This window comes from Euleptes europaea, chromosome 1 (assembly GCF_029931775.1).
Source record: "Euleptes europaea isolate rEulEur1 chromosome 1, rEulEur1.hap1, whole genome shotgun sequence".
Classification (NCBI taxonomy): Eukaryota; Metazoa; Chordata; class Lepidosauria; order Squamata; family Sphaerodactylidae; genus Euleptes; species Euleptes europaea.
Window position 1 is genome coordinate 96552565 of NC_079312.1, and position 26085 is coordinate 96578649.

Below are 26085 nucleotides of genomic sequence, written 5' to 3' on the forward strand. Positions count from 1 at the left end.
TGGAGTAGCATCATTCACAATGAAAAGCTCACAATTACCATACAGCTTAGAATTAATGTATTATGTTAGGATAACAGAGGACATAAGGGCAGATGTGTTGTGTGTTGTATCCCATGTTACAAATGCAGGCCTTCGTAGATACTTCTGTGTCAACACAGCCTGAAACTCCTCAACGATCTCCAGAGATAAGAATCTGTAGATTTTGGCCAAGTATTAAGTCATATGCTGATCTTTATTGCAATCCCACCATCTCTACTGAAGCAATGAATCAATCACAGCTCCTGGCTTTGCCGAACGTTTTCTGTTGAAAAGAGAGGAAAACACAACTCTTAAGATCATATAACTGTTTAGTATGAGGAAGAAATTAAAAGAGGTTGAGTATCCCTTATCCAGACTGCTTGGGACCAGAAGTGGTCTGTGTTTCAGATCTTCCTGTATTTTGAAATATTTTGGAATTTTTGCATATACATAATGAGATGTCTTGGGGATGGGACCCAAGTCTAAACACAAAATTCACTTATGTTTTATATATATTTTATACACATAGCCTGAATGTAATTTTAAACAATATTTTTAATAATTTTATGTACATTAAACCATCAATGGTGTAGCTGAGGCCCTGTGAGTAATGCCTGTATGCCAGCTCAAAACGTTCGGTTTTTAGATCAGTCCGGATATCGGATGTCCGGATAAGGGATCTTCAACTTGTACTTTTAAAATCAAGCATGAACTAAACATATGAGCAAAAACTATAAGCTCTAGTGATTCTAGGAGAAGTTTCTAAAGAAGCCTCTTCAAACGTTGTGTGTAATTATCATGCAGCATTAAAAAGGACTTGCACACTCTGAACTGATAAAAATTATTGGCCCAACTGCTTGAGTGTTGTATTTGGAATAAAGCCCAAACCAACACTAGGTGAGGATGAGGGTGTGGGTAGAAGAATAGCAAAGGCAACCAGTGGAATGGGGGGGGCACAACCACCATCACTGGAAATAGGCAGCTACTGTGTGTGTGGGGGGGGGGGGGAGAGGGTAAACAGATTGGTTCAGGTGAAGGGAGCAAAACACTTGCCTGGCTGTACCCAGGCTACCCATAATACTTTGGACCGGCCCTTGGTATTATCAGTTACACATTTGACACGTTCTATTTACCTTTAAATATAGATAGACAGTTGATTTCTTTTTAAAATCCCAAGGCTACTTTTCTGCCACAAATAATGAAAATATGAAGCATTCCATGTTTTAGCGCACTCAAATTAGTTTTTAGGAAAGTGTCATTATCCACAGGAGGAGTAATCCAGCATGCTATGGGTCAGCAGTGCCTCAAGACACAGTCTTCAGGGATGAAAACATGTAAGATTTGTTCATGTGTGTATATGTGTGTGTGGGGGAATTATTCAACTTGTTATGTCATCTTCATCAGCACCTTAATCCATTTTGTAATCATTTCTTCTATTAGGGTGGTCAATACAGTTTTCACATCCAGGGTGGGATAACTTGTATTTCTTTACACATATATAAAAGCTTTCCCAACTTCCACAAGCAGAATAAAAGTGAAACCCAAAGTAAAATACAATTCCTTTGACACCAGAATCCACATAACAGGAACTTTCTCTTGGCAGCTTTGCAAAAGGGGTACACATGGAACTCTTGCTGGCAGTGAAGAAAATGGGGATGAGGCTCTGCTTTCGCAGAGACCTGCAAGGGCTCCCTCAGGGAGTAAAAAGATATTTCACTCCTAACCTCCTGCCAGTTTTGGGCCTCGATCTTCCTTTTGAAGTTCTTGGTCTCTCGAGCTTCATCAGAGACTGTCTCAAGCTTTCTTCGGTGTAAGCTAGATACACATGGGAAAGGTCCACCTCAAAGGGCTGAACAGGGGAGAAAACACAGACATCGTGAGTTGCTGTTTACATGTTAAGCCAAAGTACAACCAAAGTAAAAGGAATCTGACAAAAATTGGTCATACATTTGCAAAATGGACACTTACGTCTTTTTCTTTTTTATCTGGCACGGGAGTCTGTTTCCTCATGTTATTTCCGGTGTATGCCACACATTTCTTAAAGAGAAAAAAGTCAGGACGTCAATTCAGCACTGCACTGCTGCAAAGGCCTTTATTTTGAGAGACTGATGGCAATGGTTAAACACCCGGAAGAAAGGTCGGGAAAACTGTTAAAGTTTCCCACCTTTTTTGTTGTTTTATTTTAAAGGGAGGAACTGTTTCAGAACCCATGCTAACACTTCCTTTGCTAGTTTGAACATTGGGCTGAAATAGCAGAAGACACTTCACCTAACAGAAATGACACCTAGTTTATGGGGATAACGAAAAGCCGAACACCCCATGGACTGGCCCCTGTGTTTCCTTCCCGCTGGTTCAAGGGAAACTTCTGCTGGCAGCCCAGACTGCACTGGTGTTAAGAGGTAGGAAGAGTGCATTCAAACCAACTGCTTCCTCCTCTTCTGTTTTACCAAGCTTTTCATTTTACATAGCTGTTTATCCACACAGAAGTCCCAACCCTTGGCACTGCTTTTTTGGTGCTCATCATCAGCTGCTAAGGAGAAGGGGAAGCTTGAAAGATCTGCCTGCCCGTGTCTTCCACTGGTCCTGCACAGGGTCCAACCCAATGTCCTCACAGAAGCATTATTTTCACAACTGGCAGCTGCTGCTATCGTATCTTGCTTGCAATACGTCCTGGGAAGCGCTAGTATGGAAGATGAACCTTCAGGGAGCACTGACATTGTATATCACCTGGCTCCATAATCAGAGTTGTGCTTACGTACCAACTGCCATTCTCCAATGTCTTCATTCCAGTGAACATAGTTTTCGATCATTTCCTTGAAAGCAATGAGAAAAAAACCCTTAACTCACATCCTCTCTCCTCACTATGAAACAGGTAGCTTTTATAACTACATAAACCCATGACTAATAGAGAGAGCCAGCGTGGTGTAGTGTTTAAGAGTGGTGGTTTGGAGTGGTGGACTCTGATCTGGAAAACCAGATCTGATTCCTCCGCATGAGCGGCGGATGCGAATCTGGTGAACCAGGTTGGTTTCCCCACTCCTCCACATGAAGCCAGCTGGATGTCCTTGGGCTAGTCACACTCTCTCAGTCCCACCTACCTCACAGGGTGTCTGTTGTGGGGAGGAGAAGGGAAGGTGATTGTAAGCTGGTTTGATTCTCCCTTAAGTGGTAGAGAAAGTCGGCATATAAAAACCAACTCTTCTTCTTCTAATGGGTTAACTAAATCCAACTGTAAAAAGTATGTTGTGCCCTGCCATCTCTTCTGCTTCCCACTGCTGATGAGGTTGGGTCAGTTTTTATGTCACAGGAGATATGTGGTGGTTGAACCCCGCCCCCCAACCTGCCCCAGTACTATTCCATATTGATCAAACATTGTTTGAACTCGGGACACTGTGTGAGAAATACTCACATTATCAGATACTCCACAGGACCTCTGGGATCTGATTAAAGAAACTATACATCTGCTTAATTGAATTACTGGCCCTTACAAGAGATAAAGATAAGGACAAGCACATTTTAGTATTACGGAGTCCTTCAAAATGAAAATGGGCTGCCTTGATTTTTGCACCTGATAGTCTTGAGGTATAAAGTTGTCTATGATGAGCATTTGAAGACGAAGCTCCCTGCTGAGCTGTCGAATGTTCTCCAGTAAGCCTTCAATTTCTCTCTGATGTTCCTGTTGCAGATCTGCCATCTATGAATACAGAAACAAGCCTCAGCAATCTACAGCTAGAATCTGTGGATGACAATCTTAGAATGATCAAGATTCTTTCCCCCTGCATGTTACATCTGTGGTAAAGATAAATCAAGATTATCCCTTCCGTTTCACATACAGAATGTTCCATGTTATGTTCAGAACCAGTTCTGCAGACTTGTGTCTGCTTAACTCTCCATCAGCAGCCAATCATTTTCTACTGCCACTTTCAGAAAAGCCACTTAGCAGATCTGGAAAAATGTAACTGCAAAGGAATGCTGCTTTTCCCCTATGAACTGGCTGATCTAAATTCTACACCATCTGCTAAATGTTAGAGTATCTTAACATAGAGCGTCCCCAAAAAATTAGATACTGAATAGCACACACACACAAACTAACTGGTATCTATAAAGTGAAGTGGAACGTATCAAAAAGCACCAACGGTTCTTCATCCCCAACCATAAGAAAGTCCGTGTAATTGTACTTGCACATGCCCTTGCTATCTTTTTCCTGCTCATTTCCCCCCAGGATCAGGTTTCATTTGTAACCTTTTCAGGGTAGGGATTCTCTCTTTTTAAAATGCTCATCCTATTCTGCAAAAGCACCATGTATACCAGTAGTACTATATAAAATACTATATAAAAAGGTAAACAATTAAGAAGTGCATAGTTGGCAACATCCAGTAAACATATATGTATTCGTGCTAACTTACATTACCCTGTACATCCATACAGCGCATGCACGCATCTATCACCGAGGATTCTATCATGTAGCAGTACCCCTTTCACATTACTAGGAAACTGCATAATAAACCATACAGCAGCGGAAGGCCTCCATTTTCACCTGTATATCTGCTTGCAGCCCTGATCAGGATGGCCCAGGCCAGCCTGATCTCGTCGTATATTTGAAGCTAAGCAGGGTCGGGCCTGGTTAGTATTTGGATGGGAGACCACCAAGGAAGTCCAGGGTTGCAACACAGAGGTAGGCAATGGCAAGCCAGCTCCGTTAGTCTCCTGCCTTGAAAACCCCATAAGGAGTCACCATAAGTCAGCTGCAACTTTCCACAACCGTCTGCTTGCAACATTGCTTGGAAAGAGGGTTGCTCAGTTCCTGTCATACAGAATCATGCTTAATTTCATTTGAGACTGACCTCTGACTTTGCAGCCATCAGCATTGTCCAGACTTTCTTCAGCTTCTTGGTTTTCCCTTGTGCTTCCTCCTGAAGGCTGGTGTACTTCTCCTCTATGTCCAAACGCTCTTGCTGTTTGCAAATCATTGAAAAGTGCCATGAGTTAAATCTTTGTGCTCACTGTGGTACACAAGGACTAAAGCGTCCAAGGGATCTGCTAGTAAAAGCTCACCCTTCAGCATGGATTGTTTTTATAAGACAAGCTGTTTTCAGTGTAATCGTTGTAGAAGTGTGTGCAAAGAAGCCCTATGCTAGAAGAAAAAAAGATTTAATCTTTCAGGCATTGTCATGCTTCACAAGAGTAGACAGAGTCTCTCATTTTGGACAAGGCCTACCTGCACATGAGACCATAAGTCTCATCATGCAGACAAAATAAATGCACAATTAACAGCATCTCAGTAATGAAGCAATCAGAAGTAAAGCGGATAGTTTCAATCAGACCTCTTTCTCCTCAAGCTCCTTACGGAGCTGCTCTGCTCTTCTCCTTCGTTCCTCAAGCTCCATGTTGGATTCTTCTAGAAGCTTCTCCTGTTCCTCTGCTTTTGCCAGCAAATCCACACCTCCCACTATCACTTTCTTCTCCAGGGCTGATAACTTCTCCAGGAGAGACTGATGTTCTTGCCTGGGCACAAAGTTAAGAGGAAAATTAACAGAACTCCCTGTGAACCAGGATTCTAAAAACTCCTACCGTATATACTCGCGTATAAGCCGAGTTTTTCAGCCCAAAAAAAGGGCTGAAAAAGCCGGCCTCGGCTTATACGCGGGTCAATACGGTAGAGGGGGGAGGGAGGAGGAGGGAGGGAGGAGGGAACTTACCGCCGCCGCTGGGCCTGCGTCGTTTCCTGCCGCTGGGAGCGGCCTCCTGCAGCTGCGCGGAGGCTGCCCCGGCCCCCGCCCTGCCGCACCGCCGCTTCCTGGGGCCTGGGGCGGCCTCCTGCGGCTGCGCAGAGGCTGCCCCGGCCCCCGCCCGGCCGCGCCTCTGCATCCTGGGGCCTGGGGCGGCCTCCTGCAACTGCAGGGAGGCTGCCCCAGCCCCTGCCGGGTGCACCACCGCCGCCACCAGGGCCGCACCGCTTGCTCCCGGGAGCCCGTCAGGTAAGTCTGCGGGGGAGGGGAGGGGTTATAAGCCGACCCTCAGCTTATACGCGGGTGCCTAATTTTTCCTCATTTTTGGGGAGAAATTAGGCACCTCGGCTTATACGCGGGTCGGCTTATACACGGGTATATACGGTACTTAACTTAAGCGACATATGCAATGCTTGCATAATGTCCCCAAGTGATATTTTTGCACTGACATTAAATTGGAAGGAAATACAAGGAGGATTTGAGCTCATGCATTATCTTTTCTATTAACTCCAGCCACACAGGGCAGGGCCTATTTTTTGGCAATTCATCCTATCCGCTGAATCACTCAAGGCAAGGAGTCAGTCATGCTCTCAAAAAATCTCTCCTATTAGTTTATATCAAGCTTGACAGCAAAGAACAGCAAAAAGGGGGCCGTCTAAATGTCCTGAATTCTGCCCCACTCGTTATATCCTCAGCATTTTCTTTAAAAAGAAAGAAAAAACCTGGTCAGACTGAACAAAATCTCAAATAACAAAGACTCATTATCAATTCTTACCTCTCACATTACAGACAATTCTTACCTCTCACATAACATTTGAACAATCCAAATATACATCTCCGGCATTGGGATGCTGTACACAGAATCACAGAGTTGGAAGGGACCACCAGGGTCATCTAGTCCAATGCCCTGCTCAATGCAGGAAATTCACGACTACTTTCCCCCCCCCCACACCCCCAGTGACCCCTACTCCATGCCCAGAGGATGGCGAAAAACCCAAAAACCTCCAGGATCCCTGGCCAATCTGACCTGGAGAAAAATTGCTTCCTCGCCCAAAACTGTCGATCGGCACTACCCTGGGCATGCAAAAAAGGGCCACGAGAGCCAAACACTGATGCAAACCTTCCTGCCCTCCCTCTCATGATCTGCCTAAGGTCATAGAATCAGCACTGCTGACAGATGGCCATCTAGCCTCTGTTTAAAAACCTCCAAAGAAGGAGAGCCCATCACCTCCCGAGAAAGCCTGTTCCACTGAGGAACCACTCTGCTGGAACGTTCTTCCTAATGTTTAGCCAAAAGCTCTTTTGATTTAATTTCAACTGGCTGGTTCTGGCCCATCCTTCTGGGGCAACAGGAAAACAACTCTGCACCATCCTCTATATGACAGAAAAGTCTCCCCCATCCTATAATTATTCTCTTAATTTTTCCTACCTAAATGTAGAACTTTACATTTATCTCTGTTGAAATGCATTTTATTAGTTTTAGCTCAGTTCTCCAGCCTGTCAAGATCATCCTGCATACTGGCACTGTCTTCTACTTTATTTGCCACCCCTCCCAATTTAATTTTGTCTCCAAATTTATTCCTTCTATTCCTTCATCCAAATAATTTATAAAGATGTTGAACAACACAGGGCCCAGGACAGATACCTGAGGCACTCCACTAGTCACTCTTCCCTAAGTGGATGAGGACCTATTAACAAGCACTCTTTGGGTGCGATCTGTCAACCAGTTACAGATCCTCCTATCAGTAATAGGACCTAAACCACATCTTCACAATTTGTCAACAAGAATATTATGTGGAACCTTATCGAAAGCCTTACTGAAATAAAGATAAAGGGTGTCTACAGCATTCCCCTTATCCAGCAGTATTCCCTCATCAAGCATGCCCAAAAGGTTGTATGTGGGCATGGAGCACATGCCTGGAACGTGTTTTTGAATACCTATGGAATGTGGGAGATGGCTTTCTTTTTATATTTGCTAGGCAGGAATAACAATGTAGTTTGTGTGTGTGGGCAGGGGGATGTTTCTATATTGTGAGATGTGTGCACTTGTGTTCTGGAAGCATTTGAAGGACTTTTGAGGCCTCTGGAATATGAGATCCATCAAGACTAGAAATTCAAAACATACTACTTGACTCAAAAGCCATGAAGTCTGCATGCCAAAAAGATTTTGCCCAAAACTGACTGGAAAAGGACCTGCCACTAGGCAGGCTTTAGTAGACAGAACAAGCCTTAGCTAGTGTTACTACCAAAAAAATTCCAGTTTCAGGAACACTCACTGTGCTTTTAGCAGGTCCTTCTCCCGCTTCTCAAGTTCAGCCCTGGCTTTGTTTCGTTCTTCCTCTTCCATGTCAAGCTTTGTTTCAAGGGCTTTCCTTTCTTCCTCAATCTTTGCTTGCATCTCCATCATCTTGTCAGGGGAAACCTTCTTCTTTCCTTTCAGGGGAGTTATGGACCAGTTTAAATAATTAAAAACAAAGCGTATACGAATAACAGCACAACCTAACACAACATTATTCTAATGATGCATTCTCAAATGAGAGTATTTCTTTCATGGGGGAGGGAGAGGATCAATGGGATCACTGTTACTACTGTAACTCAACAGCCATAAGAATGTAAAAAGTTTATCATATAATCCTGTGATGCATCTCAGCTCTGCCAAATGTTTCTGGTGGTTTACTAGCAGTACTAAATTTGAACAATGCCCTTAGTAAGGCACACACATTAGAATTTTTTACCCGTCAGGCCTACAGCAAAATTCTAATTTGTTTACAGACATATGTGAGACTAAAGAAGTATGCAAACAACCTGTGTTGGTACAACAACAAAAAACCCCAATGGAACACAAAGAATAAATTATACATTGAGGGCAATTTGATTTGATACTACAGTGACTGACACATACAATATTTTCTTGAACTGAATTAACTGGCAAAACATACATACACAGCACTGTAAAACAAAAACAAAAAAACAGAAGTTCTATAGCACTGGAAAAATACACTACTGTGTGAAGGAATACATTAAATGCGGAAAGGAAAATAAAGAGCAAAATCTATCAAGCAATTTGCAAAGCCGAAAGAAGAGCTGGAGATAGGATAAAAGGGGAAAATAGACATTTTTGTTTGCCCCCATTTTGCTCTTTCCCTCCTATTACATTCTGATGCTTCTAGGCCAAAGACAGAATGATGATATCTGTAGATGAAAAAAATCATGTGTGGACTTTTTTTTTTTTTTACAGGGAAGCCCCTTAGAATATCCTTGCTCTGGCTCCCACAGCTATACCTGCTTATCGTAAAACTAAGAACGTATTCCACTTTGAGTTCCCGACTGCACCGGATTCATCATCTTAAGGCTATCACGTTATTTTATACTACATCTCAATTTTGAGGCAGCTCGATATGGAAAAAAGCTAAGCATTCTTAACAAACCCTAAGGCAAAATTATGTATACTGTATTAGATGGAGTGCAAATCAAACACACCAACCTGCTTGATCTTGCATTTTAAGAGGCAAACAAATCGCAGAGAGGCAGCACACGCACAAAGAGGAAGGGGATGGGGAGGGAAGAAAGAAAAAAATATTATTGCTGATTTGTTTGTTTTTTAAAGAAACAAAAGTAAAAACTTTAATCTAAATTTTCATGAACATAGGCAAAAGAAAACTAGCAAATCAAAACACCAAAATGCAAGATTAAATGTCAGCATTGCTGTTTCGTTTCTACCAGGGTAAGCATTGCACGCTAAAGAATACTATTCATTTGATCTTCAGATCCCTGCATGCTAACATTGTTCTCCTGTACAATGTTATGCCAGTTCTACTCTCTAGATCATGCCCCAAGAAACATCCACAAAATACCTATTGCCCTAGAATAAAACTGGACGATTCATAGTGATCAATTTGTCACAAATGTCCAATTAAGCTTGCTTGGTGTTTGATTTAAACTGACAGGCCAATTGTTGGCATCTCATGCTACCTATCACATATATTGGTATTTATTTCTTCATTTATAGTGGAGAGGATCATCACAAACCATCAGTGTCAGTTTGCTAACAGATTCATTAAAAAAAAAAAAATACTTTGATGCTTCCAGAGAAGCAAATTTTAATAGGTGCTGTAAAAGGAGGTGGGGGATGCAATGGAAACATGCAACATGCCAAAAAAAAAGTTGCCACATGGGGAAAAACATCTTTGTTGCAATCTGAAGGCCCAATTCATGGTGCACTCATTTCAAGCTGGATTTAATTTAAAGGATAGTCAAGTGATCCGCAGTTGGGAGAATTCCATTGCTCAACATGCTATTCCCACTAACCATCTTAATGCAATTACAAAAGAATATTTGTTTCAAACTATTCGTGGAAGTGCCTAATCAAGCTGCTAAGACAGAAATACAAATCGGTGACATTCACGTGACAGATGAAATGCTGCAATCCAGCAGCTCCAATATGCCCAATGAAACCCGCAGACACAAAGGCTCTCCCCCATGCACTTCTATGAGAGAGAAACGCCTAGAATGCAGGCTGGGAATGTCAATGCGCCTCTCCAGAGCCCTTGCTTAGACTCTGGGCCCCGGAAAAAGACACGGAAGTCATTTATTGCTTACCCACAAGAATTCCAGCAAGAATTCTCTCATTACAGGCATTAGGCAGACTCAATCTAACTCCTTTCCGAGATCTACAGCAACCAAAAGATTGTGAACTTCCTATTATACTACACATTGCATAATAGTGATGGTGGTGGTGGAATGTGCCGTCAAGTCACAGCTGACTTAAGGAGACCCCATAGGGTTTTCAAGGCAAGAGACGTTCAGATATGGTCTGCCATTGCCTGCTTCCGTGTGAACTGAGAGAGTTCTGAGAGAACTGTGACTGGCCCAAGGTCACCCAGAAGGCTTCATGTGAAAGAGTTTGGAATCGAACCTGGATCTCCAGATTAGAGTCTGCTGCTCTTAACCACTACACCACGCTGGCTCATCACATTATATAATAAGCATAATGCTAACAGGTTAGCTCATCAGCAATCTACAAAAACGGGAACCAGTTCTGTTCTTTTCCCTGGCTCCCTACACAAGCAGCACACTCATGTGCCTTCTGTTGTCCTGAAATTAGCTAAGCAGTCAGCCACTTAAACGGAGGGTTTTTCTTTAAAGTTTGAAACAGCAAAGGAGAAAGCATGCTTTACTCAGTAAAAAGAGGAGAGGGGAATCCACACTTCACTCTGAACAAAATTAATGTGGGGGCAAGGAGCAAAATGCAGCATCAAAACAACGAGTGCAGGTTATGGAAAGGCCAAAGCTTCACTGGATGACTTAAGCACTCCCACTCACTAGTGAAGGATTTATCCAGAGGCTTCTCTATGACAGAGCATGTGGAGTCTGAACTACTGCTGCTGCTACTGCCTGGAAAACAGAGAGGCGGGCCCCATGGAAAACCCAGGAGAGAAGAAACAAGATGAAGAAACACACAGCCAAGCATCAGTTTGAAAAGACACGAAGCAAAAAAAGAGCCAGTTGAAATAAATCTCATTCTCATACTTTCCTTAACATTCTTGCCTGTACGGCCACCATATTGGGTAAATAGAACAGCATGCATGCTGACTGGTTAATAACTGGTTCAAGCTGTTTTTTTTAGCATGAAATCACAGCAGACAACTCACAATTGTCTTGGTCTCAGTCAAAAAACAAAAGATGTGCAGCTGTTGTATCTTATTTTCTCAAATAATGTAGGGTTTAATAATAACTGACCGGACACCAAAACTGTTCTAACCGTGACCAGCAAAGGAAACAGTCAAGATGTTGTTCTCCAAGTGGGATCTCTGACCAGGGTACAGCCACAGCCCAGAGGCCACCAGAAACAGCTTCTCTGTGGCGTTCGCTCCTCGCAGCAGTTGGAACAAACCTGCTGTGCTCTCCAGCTCACCTGCCTCATATCACATGGAGAACTCCATGCTACCCTTGGACATTCCTAGCAGCAGCCGGCAGTGGCAGAACCATAATGCATCATGGACAGCCCGGAGGCGGTCAGCAGGCAAAACGGTTGCAAAGGGTCCCCAAAATGATTAGGGGACTAGAGCAACTGTACTATGGGGAGTGGTTAGGACGCTTAGGGCTGTTTAGCTTGGAAAGAAGGCGGCTAAGGGGAGACATGATAGAGGTCTATAAAATTATGCATGGTTTGGAGAGAGTGGACAGGGAGAAGTTTTTCTCCCTCTCCCATAATACTAGAACACGGGGTCATCTGCTAAAGCTGGAGGGCGAGAGATTCAAAACAGATAAAAGGAAGTATTTTTTCACATAACACATAGTTAAATTGTGGTACTCCCTGCCCCAGGATGTGGTGATGGCTGCCAGCTTGGAGGGCTTTAAGAGGGGAATGGACATATTCATGGAGGAGAGGGGTATTCATGGCTATTAGTTAGAATGGATACTAGTCATGCTGCACACCTATTCTCTCTAGTATCAGAGGAGCATGCCTATTATTTTGGGTGCAATGGAACACAGGCAGGATGGTGGTGCTGCTGCAGTCGTCTTGTTTGTGGCTTCCTAGAGGCACCTGGTTGGCCACTGTGTGAACAGACTGCTGGACTTGATGGGCCTTGGTCTGATCCAGCAGGGCCTTTCTTATGTTCTTATATTCTGCTCTAAATATGCTGGCAGTTTTTAAGCAAACCTGAGAAACTGGCAATGACCAATAAAGGTAGGGATGAAGTCCATTTGATAAACATCCATTTTGATAAACATGGTCTGTCCTCCTTTGACACTTCAAGTCCTACTAATAACCCTCTCCCCCCCAGCAATTCAGTGTATCTTCTCATCCTGAATACCTGCTGAGTTGTCATTAGCTTTATGCGAGCCCTCAAACAGTCAATTTGCTTTAAGGTAGACTCCTGCTACCCCTTATTCACAACAAAGATGAGGATGGGTATACAACTCGTTGAAGGAGGTGGCCTCCAAATGGCTTGACATGCCTTTTATTGTAGCATGGGGAATGGAATAAGGTCTCATAAAAATCTGACCAAATCAATTATGGTCTTCTAAGCCAGCATCTCAGACAATAATTGGTAGTCATCATTCACAGTTGATAACAAAAGGAGCCAAAATAAAGTGTTAACTAATGGATGCCACACTCTTCCCCTCGTTCCCCCAGTATAGAATAGGCTCTTCAGGCCACTCAACAACTGGTGCTTTGCTCTGAATCAGGAGCAAAACTGGAGAGGCAAAAGCTGCTTCTCTTAATTCAGATCATGGCAACTCTTGGGATTCTATCTACCACTGTCCCCCAAAAAATCCACATAGGAAAGATGAGCCCTGAGACTTACAGACTACCACAATGATACACCAACCTAAATAGTAGCCACAATTCCCATTAAAAAGTCTAGTAGAGCAAGAAGTGGGCTCCCCTGCTATAATAGCTCTGATTTAAACAGACGACATAGGACTTAGGCATCAATTTCTCCACTGTGACATTAAGAGGTTCTCACATATTGCCTCCTAATCACACATACAATATATATGGTTCAGCTTTAATATTAAAATAAACTAAAGCTGTGTTCTCTAGTAGGTCCAATATCCAATACACAGGTAGGTCCCATGTTCAAATAACTGCACACTCTCCATGTTTGAGCCTCCCTTCTACTTGTAAGGGATGCAGACAAGAACTACAACAAGTACATACTAGAGCCCCAGAGCCCATTCCTGACCTCATCACAAATAGAGGCCTATCAAAAGAAAATAGTTCCTTTATTCCAAATGCATGTCACTATTTTAAAATTCACATAACAGGACAACTATGCCTTCATACCATATCTTTTCAAATGATATTATTCAAAGAAATACTCAAATACCATACCAAATCAGGGCACACTCTTTAAGTGAGTTTAAGGCTTACATACATTTAGGCTAAACTACAGTAATTTTCCCCATCTGACAAAATTAAGTGAAAGTCAATGAATGGCTTTTTCCTTTAGAAGCAACATGAGAAAAGACTTACTACAATGTTCTCTTCCAAAAGAAAGATGCAAAACAAATCTTCACTTGAAAACCATGTACGAATGTCAGTTATGGGATTAGTTCAGCTACAAAAATAAGATTAGTTCAGCTTCAAAAATAAACCCGAACTCCTTCATTGAATTAAGTCCCACTGACTGCAGTGCCATTTGCTTTCAAGTAACATCCCTAGCAATGGACGTGTATTCAAACGTATAGCCATCTGTTCCATGCGAGCTGAAATACGAAGACAAGTCTGCAGCCTTCTGCATATAAAAATAGGCAGACAATATAGGCCTAGACTGATGTCAGTTGCTACTATTTAGTCCAATTAATGGGACATTACTGGATTCATAACCATGCATTCCCAAGTAATTTGAAAAAAATCAGCATCTCAAATACCAATGTAGTCATGAACTGTGAGCGACCTTGCTGTCATATGGGACTCACTCTATTCAAGAAAAAACATTATCACCAGAAAGCTACCCAAGTGGAAGCAGATCTGCATTGTTTTCTTCTTTTAAGTGCAACAAATCAACCTAAATCAAAACTCTCCAACAGAGTCTTTTTCTGAGAGGTGCAGGATAACTGCTGCAGGCACTACAACTATAAATATGATAGTTAAAAAGTGAAAAATCACAAATGTTTTTTTAACCACCTTACCCCTTCGTTTCTTTCTCTTTTCTCCATCCTCTCCAATCTCCCCATCATCATCTTCATCTTCATCTTCAGAGCCACTTGACTCAGAGCCCGAGATCTCTTCCCCTGTGGTAGGATTAGGTTTATTATAGATTTATTTAAGAAACGTAGGCCTTCCAGCAAACATTCATTTGCACAGTTTTAATGCATTGGATCCACTGATTTTGCGAGGCTGATTTAAATCTCCCTGAACAATTCCAAGGGCCCAGAAAATGGAGATGCGAAGAACCCAGGCAGACTCTGCTGCGGAAATCAAAGGGGAAAGCTTTGGTGCCTGGACATAGATCACAAGGATAAACATAACCCTGATCTAGATAATTGTGACCCACATCACCTTCAATTTAGCGTACCTTTTCTTCATCTTAATTGCAACTGGCAAGAAAACAAAGGCCTTTTATGCATGAGTTGTTTCCGTGGCAATCACCCCCAACTACTTTGGGGCTTCGTTTTCCTTATGCACGACTTTCCTGACCTTCAGAAGTCACTTTGCTCTCTCCCTGCGTTTTCTGGATGCTGCCAGAAAACGTGGGGAGAGAGTGAAGTGACTTCTGAAGGTCAGGAAAGACGTGCATAAGGAAAACGAAGGCCTGAAGTAGTGGGGGGGGGTGATCGCCACAGAAATAACCTGTGCATAAAAGGCATAAAAAGATGTGACACAATTCAATGTTAGCTTCAACTATCATTTAGCGGACAGATCTAAAGACTTTTTGGATTAAAAAAGTTAAATATGTAAGCCATCAAAATTTCTGTGTATGGAAAACTTTAAATGCATTTCAAAACATTTAAAACAGCCGCCAGTAGTCATTGCTAATCTCCACAGAAAGAAAAGACAGATGAGAAGCAGGAAAATCATACAAGGCTCAGAGATTACCTTCCTCCAACTTTTTCTTAAGCTCCTCAATTTCTTTTTGAAACTGGCGAAGCAAGGCATCTTTAGGGTCTTCGTTGATTCTGGCCTTATTCTTGATATTCTTGGCACGGTTGGCATATCGCAGAGTGCTAATAGTCTCATCATAATTGTAGTCCGCAGGGCCAATGTTTGCACACTGAGAGATGCATAAGAAAGTTACACATGTCAGTTTACAGAAACAAGGACAGGAGGAAGACGAGATGATGATGATGATAAACTCGTAGTGCGAGGAGCTTTGTTTTCTACACTCATTAGACTGGACGTGGCTAGCCCATTATCACCAGAAATTGAGGTACATATAAATATTTAACACAAAAAATTCTATGCAATTCTTCAAAATATTGAATATTATCTGTGACAAATCAGTCGTAAGCTGCGTTTCAGATACTTATTTTCAGTTCTCCCCCAACCCCCCATTGCTACTGAAACCCATTATTACCATCATGGTTTTGGAGTTACCCCCAAGGGAATCTTGTAACAGTCGGGTCAATTTAGAGTTACGGTAAGGCACATGAGTGCTCTTTCCATCCACCAACGCAGAAATCACATTCCCGAGGGTGGAGAGAGAAAGATTAATTTTTGTAGCTTCCTTTAGTCGCTGCCCAGTGGCTCCGGTTTTTGCTTGCCTTTCTGATCCCTGCAAGAGACAGAGAGTTCCTTTACAAGGGATGGAAACTTTGTACAAACAGCAGCATAGGACAGGTTATGGAAGATGAACTGCAAAGCGTTTGGAAAAGGAACTAAGGCGGTTGTCTGAATGAATAAAAGAAGGGGAGGGGGAAAGCTTTGGTTAATCAAAAAGTACATCCTCAATATGGCCTACAGCATCTTTTACAAGTGGACACAAAAGGAACCACCAAAGACTTTTTGCCACCTCAAGTGGCTGCGTTGCACTAGCTGGCAGCTGCACCTGAACAGCATTGCAACGAACCCGAGAGAGCTCCTCTCAGATTCTGTACTACTTCATTAGTTTCCCCAAACCTAGTTGCCCCATTAAGGTGCCATTTGGTCGGCTTGTATGATTGGACCAGCCCTGCAAAGAAAGGAAAAACTACAGGAAGACAGGACAGAAGAGCCATTTTTATTTAAAGCTTCCAACCCTCACTGTTAAGAGATAAGCAGACAGATCACATCACCAGTGTATTTTTGAGACTAACAAGTTAAGAGTCACAGTCAAGCTTTACCAAGTTTTTTAATCTCATTTCTTCAAGGCGCTAATATATAGTTTTTAGCCAATGGTTGCCACAAGCAACTGGAAGGCTCAGCTACTCTGAGGGACTAATCACATTTTCCTCAGACTATCACAGAATCTTATACCATCTTCTCCAGTAGCTTGTATATATGAACAAGCCGTTTAATTGCTGCCTTGCAAAGCTTAGGAGACTACTCATCCATAGCCGTGTTCCAGATTCATGCCTTAAAGATATGTTCTGTGTAGCACTTAAAAGTAATTTACATAGGTGCTAAATCCTTACTACTTGTAGATGGTCTTGGGTGAACATGCCTAGTTTTGTATGCACCTGATCTTTATTCTCTGCCAAGCTCCCCCACGATGCCAGCCACAGCATTTCATCTCCCATGCTAAGACACTGGCCAGGATAGCTGCAATTAGAAATGTATACAAGAATTTAACCGCGAGATTAAAGTAATAAAGAACTTACCGCAAGATCTACTAGATGCAGCTTTCCCATGCGCACATGTATATTCCCATCGATGCCCTTCTCGCTGCACTCAATTGTGATTGTAAAGATAGCGTGGGAACGGGAACTGTGTTCATTCATATTAGTGGCACCAACAGACCCTATTTGCACAGAGAAGCCAAAGTAATTTTAACCTTTAACGATGACATGGGTTGGGCCAATGAAGAAGAACTGCTCCAAATCTCACTGGAGCAAATGCTAAACTTTGCACAGCTTATAGTTAAATACAATATTTTAAACACATTATTGCCTTTAGACCTTTTTTAAATCAAAGTTGTACATAATCATTACTGTCTCCTTATTAAATCTACTCCAACTGTGTCTAACTCGCAAGCTTCATATACACGGGAAACTTGTCAGAGTGAACTACCATGAACTGGACTGAAATTCAATCTGTATATATCCTCACAGCTGGTTAACAACCTATCTGAACAGAATAATAAAACCTTCAACACTTGTGATTTTAAAAACATTTCTATTCAGATCTGCCTCCCACCTCAACAAAGGGGCCCAGGGTAGCCCAGACCACAGAATAAATCAATCTATAGTAAACAGTTAAAAGTCTGCAGAATTATCCATACAGAAATTCAATGATAAAAACTAAAACAGTAATTGTTAATCAATGGCCTTCTTCAATAAGACCACCTTACATGCTTTCCTGAAGGCGGAGCTAATGAACACCTGAATTTCTTTTCTTTCTCATACAGGCCGGTTAAAAGCACACACAGTACTAGATGCAAAAAAGAAAGTCATGCTTGAAGACATGGTTAGTGATGATGTGCACTGGGCGGCCCTGAACAAGTTAACATCTCTCAGCCTAACCTACCACGCACAGTTGCTACCAAGATAAAAATGGAATAACCGCTGTACATCACTGTGAGGTCTTTGGAAAAATGCAAACTTGCAAAATCATCAAATCAAACTAAAGCTATTTCTTTTACGTCAAAGCAATTGTGTTCTAAAAATGAAAAAACTTCTAGGTGCAAACTGTGTTAGAAGTAACACACAAGATTAAGAATATTAACCAGGCCACTTCGCTCAGCTACATCATAATTGACCACAAAGGGTCACAAGAACACCAGATAGACCCACGAAACTTACGGTTTTTGTGCCCAAGTGTCATAATTCTATCCATATCATCAGCATTGTTTACAACATAAGCTGAAAGATCTTTGATGTAGACACCCACATCAGGCCGTTCTTTAACCTGCAAGACCAAAACAAAAAGTCAAGCAATTTTTTTTTAAGAGGTGCTGAGAACGTACATTTCAGAAATACTGCACCCCGGTAACATTTGAAGTCACAAAAAATAGTTGTTTCAATACTATATTTTTTAAATGCTTGGATCCTGACCCTTTCTTCTGTTTCTACAGACCTGTCCCCCACTGCAGCGCACATTCCTCTGCTCTAGGTACTTTCCGCTCATTGGAAGCTAATCTCCTAACAGGCAGGAAGTACCTCTCACCAGACAACACGCTCTGCAACAGGGCATCACCTTAGTAATGGAGGAACAGCACTGCAAGAAGTCCCTAAAGGAAGGCTGTTTATTTCTAAAGAGGCGAGAATGTGGCAGAAGGACCCAGTTACAGAAACTTACAGAGTTACAGAGTTTGATTAGATACCACATCCACCCCCACTTTCTGTGAAGGTAAAAGGGGGAGATGGCAAGCTCTGGTGAAAGTAACTTAGAACCAAATGCCCCAGAGGTTATCTAGACAGAGAAAGGGGCTGGTTCTCATAGTCCCGAGATGTCCAACCGATATTCAAGCAGAGAGCTTCTGAATGCAGAGCAGCAGGCCAATGCGTACAGAATGAGCTAAGCTGATGAGGTCTGCAACCAACTGCCAGCTATAATCAGCTTACTCTTTTCTTTTGTAGACACTAAGCAAAACAGTCAAAGACTACAGGATTAGGGTCAGCGGGATTTTAACATCAGTTGATTTCAAGCGACAAGAATGGCACTAGGCATGAATGACTAAAAAGGAAAACAGGACAAGGAGTACATTACAAATACAAAACCAGCTATACTAGGAATGGATTTATAGCCTCTACTGACTAAGCCATATCTTTACAACCTTAGCTAGAAAGGTTAAGAGCTGTATCATTTTGCCCCATTTGGGTAAAATGTAAATACTGCTTTAAAAAGTTACACACACGTCTCAAAGTTCAGGAGTTGGGGTGGGGACAGAAATTCTTCTAAACACATTTCACTTTGCAAGCAATGATTGAGGAATCCTTCATTCTTACTTCCAGCCTCTGTGTCTGATCCTTCCCCAGCAGGTCACGCACTTCCTCATTGTAAATTTCCAAGTAAGAGACTCGTACCAAAAACCTGAATTCAAAATGCCAGCCAAAAGGAGCATAATCAGAATTACTTCAATCTTATGAAAGAACAACAGCACACACACACACTGGATTGGTTGAATTATATTTTATTTTTTTAAAAGACAACCACTCCCACCAGCTGCAAGGGGGCTGGAGCACACTTCCTAAAGGAAAGTGCTAAGATATTTTTGGATTATAATATACCCCAGAATACCAAACATGGGGAACAAAAAGGGGGGAGGGGAGGGGGAGAAAAAAAAATAAAGGACTGTTTCTTCCATGCCGTGCTGTTGGTCTTCCCAAGGGCATCCTTGGTTCTTGTTAAGTACAAGCACAGAACAGAAGTAATGGGGTTGGCGGTGCAAAAAGGCAAGGAGGTGACGTACCTTGTATCTCCTTCCGCCTTTGCAATGTGCCCAAATATATGAGCAAAGGAATTTGGAATGATCCCCCTGAGTTCTGGTACGGCACGGACACCTTCCATAGTGAAAGTTTTTCCTGTTCCGGTCTGTCCATAAGCAAAAATGGTACCTGCAGGACAAGAACACTGGGATCTTTAATCCCTTCTTTGGCACCACCAGAACCATTAAGGCAAAAGAGCGCAAACAGAAAGTTGCACACATACATGCTTGGAAGGGGAAGACAAAGGTTGTTTTCCAGACCACAACACTTATATGTAGCTTCCTCATTGCTGCTGCAGCCCCAGAGAAAATGTAGTGGCCACGGGGCTTACAAACGGGAGGATTTCTCCATGCTACTTTACTAAAAGTAACATTAAACACAGAGTAGAAAAAACATGGGCTTTTTTGTGCACTTGTGTTTGGCAAGATATCCGTGTGACACTGTCCAAACATGCTCACCACCACCTTTCAGATCCAGGCATGTGTCACTTATCTACGATCAGTAGATACTTTTCCATGGGAACCCTTGATTGGAAGCTTGCCCAGGTGGCTTGAACTGGCTTTAGGAATAAGCCATTCTAAAATGAAGAAAATACACGAGGTATGTGATTGATTTAAAAGAACCAGCCTGTCTGCCTGATGTGTCATTACAGCAATTTATCGATAATATGCAAATGTTTGTTTTCTCTCCATTCTGCTGCCTTCAGTTCCTCCCAAAATGGTGCAGAGGTGGGCGGCTCCTTTTGAAGCAGAGCAGACCTTTCTAAAGGACAAAACACAATTCCAGTGTGCACCTCCAAGAAACATCGGAGCAAAGGTGGTTTAAGAAGCATCGGGGAAACTGTGTGTGTGTGTGGGGAAACCAGGACAACAGGGGCTATGCAATAAATCTGCAAAGGAGCTTTGAAATAATCTGATGAAGTTGGGAGCCCAAACCAAAACAATAAGGCTGTCTGGAAACCATCCATGCCCTTCTAAGACAGTCTGCACATATGGTCATTATGTTCACAATACAGGCAGTTCAAATGTGTCTTGGGGGGCTTTCAGTATAGATGTCACCATTCGTGGTGAGTGGAATACTGTTGCTTTGACTAATCTCTGTGACCTTACAAATTGTATGTGTGTATCACACGCTTCAGGGACCTCTGAATGGCGATAAACACACTGCATACCCTTTCCCCAGGAAAAGGTAGCGGTGTTAAGCGGAAAAGCAAATGGTTAGAATGTCTGGACCTGCTTATACAAGGACAGTAACATTCAAGCCAGACAAGTTCATGCGTGCTTTTGAAACCTGAAGAATTAAGGCCAAGGTGTGTAGGACTACAGCTGCATGCAGCGCTTGCTTGATAGTGAAGCACCATTGGGAGAAAGAAGTGCATAACCCTCACCCTCCCCCAGCCCAAACATCAACAGTCTTTCAGGTCAATATTTATGATATAATGTGGGTCTAGAACACCGCACCAGTGGGGGGGGGGGGAAGAGAAGACAAACAGCTGGGAGAGTTTCAGGGGGTGGAATCTGCCAGGAAAGGATTAAGCACACCCTTCATCCACACATAATTGACTATTGAGCTATCATTTTATTCTAGCAATAGTCCAGGTGCAAATGACTACTACAGTGAAATAGTAGTGTAATATCCAACAAGGTGTCGAATCAGCCATTGAAACAAGTCCAGGAAGGAAAAAAATTGCTGACCAAAAAACACACTGTCTGTGACATAAAGATAGAAACATCATCTTTTTTTTTTTTAATGACTGAAGATATCCTGAAACTGGGCATGTGAACCATTTTTTCGATATCAGCAAGCCAGCAGGTATTTTAAAATAATGGAAAACCTACACTTGGGAATTCAATTGCACCTCCAGAGCAGCCTTTCTAACACAGGGTAAATTTTTACTTTGGGGTATTCTCAGATATACATATCCAAGTACAAAATAAAAGTGCGGTTAGCTGTACATAAAATGAAGTGAAAAAATACGTCCAGTTGTACATGTATGCATACCCTTCACAGTTGGAGGTACTCTATTATGCATACCCTTTGTCCCACAAGAATAAACTGAATGCCTGCAAGTTAGAAATCTGGCATGGCATTATTCCATGCCAATACCACCTGACACCCCAGGCAGGTGCCAAACACAGGGATCAGAACAACAAATGACATAAATCCCATAGTTTGGCTGAGCTTTGGCATATGAAACAAACCTACACCTTAGAACAAGTCTTCAGATCCAACTACAGTTGGGGGTTTTTATGGGGTGGCTACAGTAGTAAACATTTTGCTTCAAGATAGATATTCAACCACAGCAACTGCACACCCAATTTCTAAGTTGGGCCTAGTTTTTAAAGAATCAAATCTGAATACAGATACAGAAATACTGTCCTAAAACATTAATAAGCTGTTCCAAAAATCTCTAAATGTTTCCAGACCCCTTCCACTTTTATCGGCACATCCCTCCCTCCCAGCCTGAATGTATGTACTGCACATGTAATACCGTGAGACAGTCCCACAAGGCACACACAGAACATGGGCAGCAACTGCCACGTTTTGTGTCCCACAGAGAATCTTGCAGCAGTGAAAATGGTGGAAGAGGAGCTTGCTCCAATGACCACAGCAAACGCTTCTAAGGAGAAGTCAGGAGAAGTCAGGGAGCGCCAACAGGGCAACAGCAATTAAGCCACACCAGGCTAGAAGACAAAGATGCCTTTTCCTGTGTCGTCTTTTACATGATATGCAATCACTGACCATTAATTTGAACGCTAAGTGACAGTCTGGAACCTCCGATTCAATTCTTTTCTCTGCTCCTTAGGCCCTTACGTCCGGAAGACTGATTTCACTTCTCCTAATCCCCATTTCCCCACATTTATACCTTTAGCTCAAAGAGTAACTACAGCTCCAAATGGGAGTAGCTCTGCTGCATGTTTGGTTGTTGCTATATTAATTAGGATAAGGAATGCGTCTGTGGTTTGATTTACTACTACTGGTATTTGCTTAGGATAAGTTCCCCCCTCCCACTAGTGTACCAAATCCATCAATAAACTCTGCATTCCTTTCAAATCAGGTCTCTGTCATTTTTTTCCCTGCAAAAGCCTACTTAGTTACCTCTTTAGGTCACCCGTTTTCTGCACCCTGCACACATGCGCAAGCTAATTTCCCACGTTAATAAATATTCACGTGTTTGTGGGAGTGTGGTAACATAATTGTCCCATCTTCTGTAACTTCCATCTCTTGCCTCAGGTGTGCTAGAGGACTGACACTCTGGAGCTTTCCCCAGAGAGACTCACCTGTCCCTTTCTGTTGCCATCTTCTGCCAGCAGGTAAAGACTTTTTTGTTTCATGCAGCATTCTCTCAATGATCCCTCCTTTCCGTCCTATAGTTTGATGGTTGCTTTTATGTTTTTGTATTGTATTTTAGATTTATTTTGATTGTTTAATGAATTGTTTTTTTTGTTTTAATGACTTTTAAGATGTGTTTTTATTATCTAAGTTTTTAATCTGTTAGCCATCTCAGTGGTGCTGATGATGGCAGAAAAGCAGGGTATAAGTTTTGTGAATAAATAAATACAACATCATAAATCTTAAATGTCTCTGTATGTTAAAGTACTGGAGTTTTTGCAGGGGCTTCCATTCATGGAATGCAACTTTCCTGCCTCCCTCACATGGGGGCGCAAAAGCCCCCCCCCCATTCTGTTCCTCCCCCAGGAACAGCATTTCAAGGGGCACTTTGGGCTCCTGCAAATAAGGACAATATTACAGTCCATGAGTGGAAGTCCTTGAGTCTGCACAATCACTAGTTGGAATCCAAGACAGTATTGCCTCAGGAACACTCTACTTCTGCCATGTTTGTTTGACAGCATTTAAACCTCAAGACATCATTGTTCACAAAAAGCAATTTTCCTGCCCTGAGCACTGATTTTAACAGCAGATCCTGTGTGATGGCAAAACCATCACAGGCATCCATGACATCACAAGTGATAAAGAACATGAGCCCTCTCTTCATGTATTTATCATTTTGTTATTACATGTTAAAGTAAAGGTGTATTTTCAAGTCTCTACTGCAATACTTCTAATGTGGGAACATTCACCTAACCCTGAAAAGCAAATAAAAATGCAGGGAACACTCCCTTGCACTGCCTGAGTATTTTTAATATCTTAAATGACATTTCTTTAGGAGCCTGTAGTTTTTAGGGTTGCTGACTCTTGGTTGGGAAATTCCTGGAGATTTGGGGGTACAGCTTGGGGAGGGCAGGGTGTAGGGAGGGGAGGGAGCTCAGAGGGGTATAACACTGTAAGAGTCCACCCTCCAAAGCAGCCAGTTTCTCCAGTGGAACTGATCGGTTGTAATTCTGGGAGATCTCCAGGCTCCGCTTGGAGGTTGGCAACCTTAGTTGTTTAGTTCTGCCATCTGCAGCACACATCTCATACCACTAAAAATAAATAATCTTGCCATTTTTTCTTCCTGGCTTTCTGCACAAGCAAAATTTAGGATGGCAGAAGGGCAGACAGTTAAAAAAATTCTCCTGAAAATGTCTTTGGAGCAAAGAAGATCCCTTCCCCATCTTTGTGTTGTTCCACAGGGCCTGGCTCTGGTTAGGAGAGAATCTCACATACCAAAGCATGCTGACGGGGGCAAGTTGCATGAAAAAGTCACGATCTCGATGCCAATTAGTCAAAACAATTTTTCTATCGCTAATTAAAGAAACCAAGGGATATTGAAAGGAAGTAAATGGTTGATGTGCCATTGTTAAATACAATACTAGGTGCAAACATCTACATAAATGACACAATGCATTTGTAATAATGAACAAGGTTAACAGTGCAATCCTAAAATAACTTTCCTCTAAGTCTCATTGAATAGACCTGAATAGGACCTGCTTAGGATTGCACTGGAAGTTACAGAATACCTTTTCCTTCAAATGTCACCCCCAATCCTGCCGCCACTACTGCCACTTCATACAACCTAGAAGTACTTACCATTATATCCTTCCAGAACAGAGTCTATAATTGGTCTTGCAGTTAAGTTATAAACATCAAGCTGCTTGCTCTCAGGCCCAAAAACAGTATCAAATGTAAATGTCTTGGGAGGTTCATTGGAAGAGTCTGTTTTATGGACAGTAATGGTGCCTCTCATCTCATCCACATTAACGGCCATCTTGTAACACATTACTTTCTCTCGTTCATTGAAAGGCCGGCAGCGAACAACGACCTTCACATTGTCAAAATTGTCAGACTTGTCCAGCTTCTCCGATTTGTTAATCTACATTTAAAAAGCAAATTATAATCCATGAGAAAAAGGAAGGATGTTAACCTTTTACAAAGCACCTCTTTCTTAGGCCAGCTGGACATCATTCATCTATTTCAGAACAGAGACCTATTATCATAGTTTGATAAGTTTTTCGCCAAGTTTAAATTGCCACAGAAGACTGGTAAAACTATCAGAACAAACAGGGAACAGGAGCAATGTATGTGACTCAGCTGTAGCAAATATCTGTTGTGTGCACGGACATTAGTACATTCACCTTTGACACTAGAAAAGCCATCTTCTCAAAAAAAAACTTTTAACTTGCACACTTTGAAGACCATCTTCATCACTTTTTCCCCTTTTTACTACAATAATAATCTGCTCTGAATTTCTGACTTGTTTCTATGAAACACACATTTGATAACAGACAACATGCCAGTCAACGTAGTGAAACCCACAACTGTTAAAACATACTTGCTCAAGAAACAACCTGCTCCCATCTTTTTTTTTCCAGTGGGTGGGGGGAAAGGGTATTACTGGATACTTAGATTGATGATGTTTGTATTGAACACTGAATTGTATTGAATACGATATATAAATACCCTTTTATAATTTTATAATTTTCTTTTTTTCTTTTAATTTTACTGTATTTTTTCTTATTTTTTTCTTTTTACATATTGTATGTTTTGTTAAAAATTTAATAAAAATTATTTAAAAAAGAAAGAAAGAAAGAAACAACCTGCTCTATGCAGCACACAATACATGAAACAATTCTGACTGGGACATCCTGGAATGTGATATTTTTCCAGAGTTTTCTTTTCATATGATGTCCTCCAAGAAACCTCCAGCTGTACTTCAAACAACCTCCCCCAGAAAAATAAGAAAAAAGGACTGCCTGAAGGACTGCCTACTCTCTTATGAACCTACCTGACCTTATGAACCTACATCTCTTGCCTTGGAAACCCTATGGGGTTGCCCTAAGTTGGCTGTGACTTGATGGCACTTTACACACACACACACACACACACATTCAGAGTAGCATATAAATTTAAGCAACTCAAGTGACATACAGCTTTCTAGAAG

The 26085-nt window shown here is 42.0% G+C and overlaps 2 protein-coding genes across 2 annotated transcripts in view; both read right to left on the reverse strand.

Moving 5' to 3' along the window:
- Window positions 1–26085, reverse strand: part of SEPTIN8 (septin 8) — a 167887-nt gene that overhangs the window by 76710 nt on the left and 65092 nt on the right. The gene's annotated exons all lie outside the window — the stretch shown is intronic.
- Window positions 107–25023, reverse strand: KIF3A (kinesin family member 3A). The gene is given in 16 exon segments (XM_056857127.1): window positions 107–301; window positions 1743–1867; window positions 1987–2055; window positions 2778–2831; window positions 3587–3712; window positions 4863–4973; window positions 5343–5523; window positions 8024–8180; window positions 14391–14492; window positions 15298–15472; window positions 15776–15973; window positions 16998–17137; window positions 18138–18243; window positions 19284–19368; window positions 19748–19892; window positions 24735–25023. Coding segments are annotated over 16 exon segments (2112 nt in total). The 3' UTR covers window positions 107–252.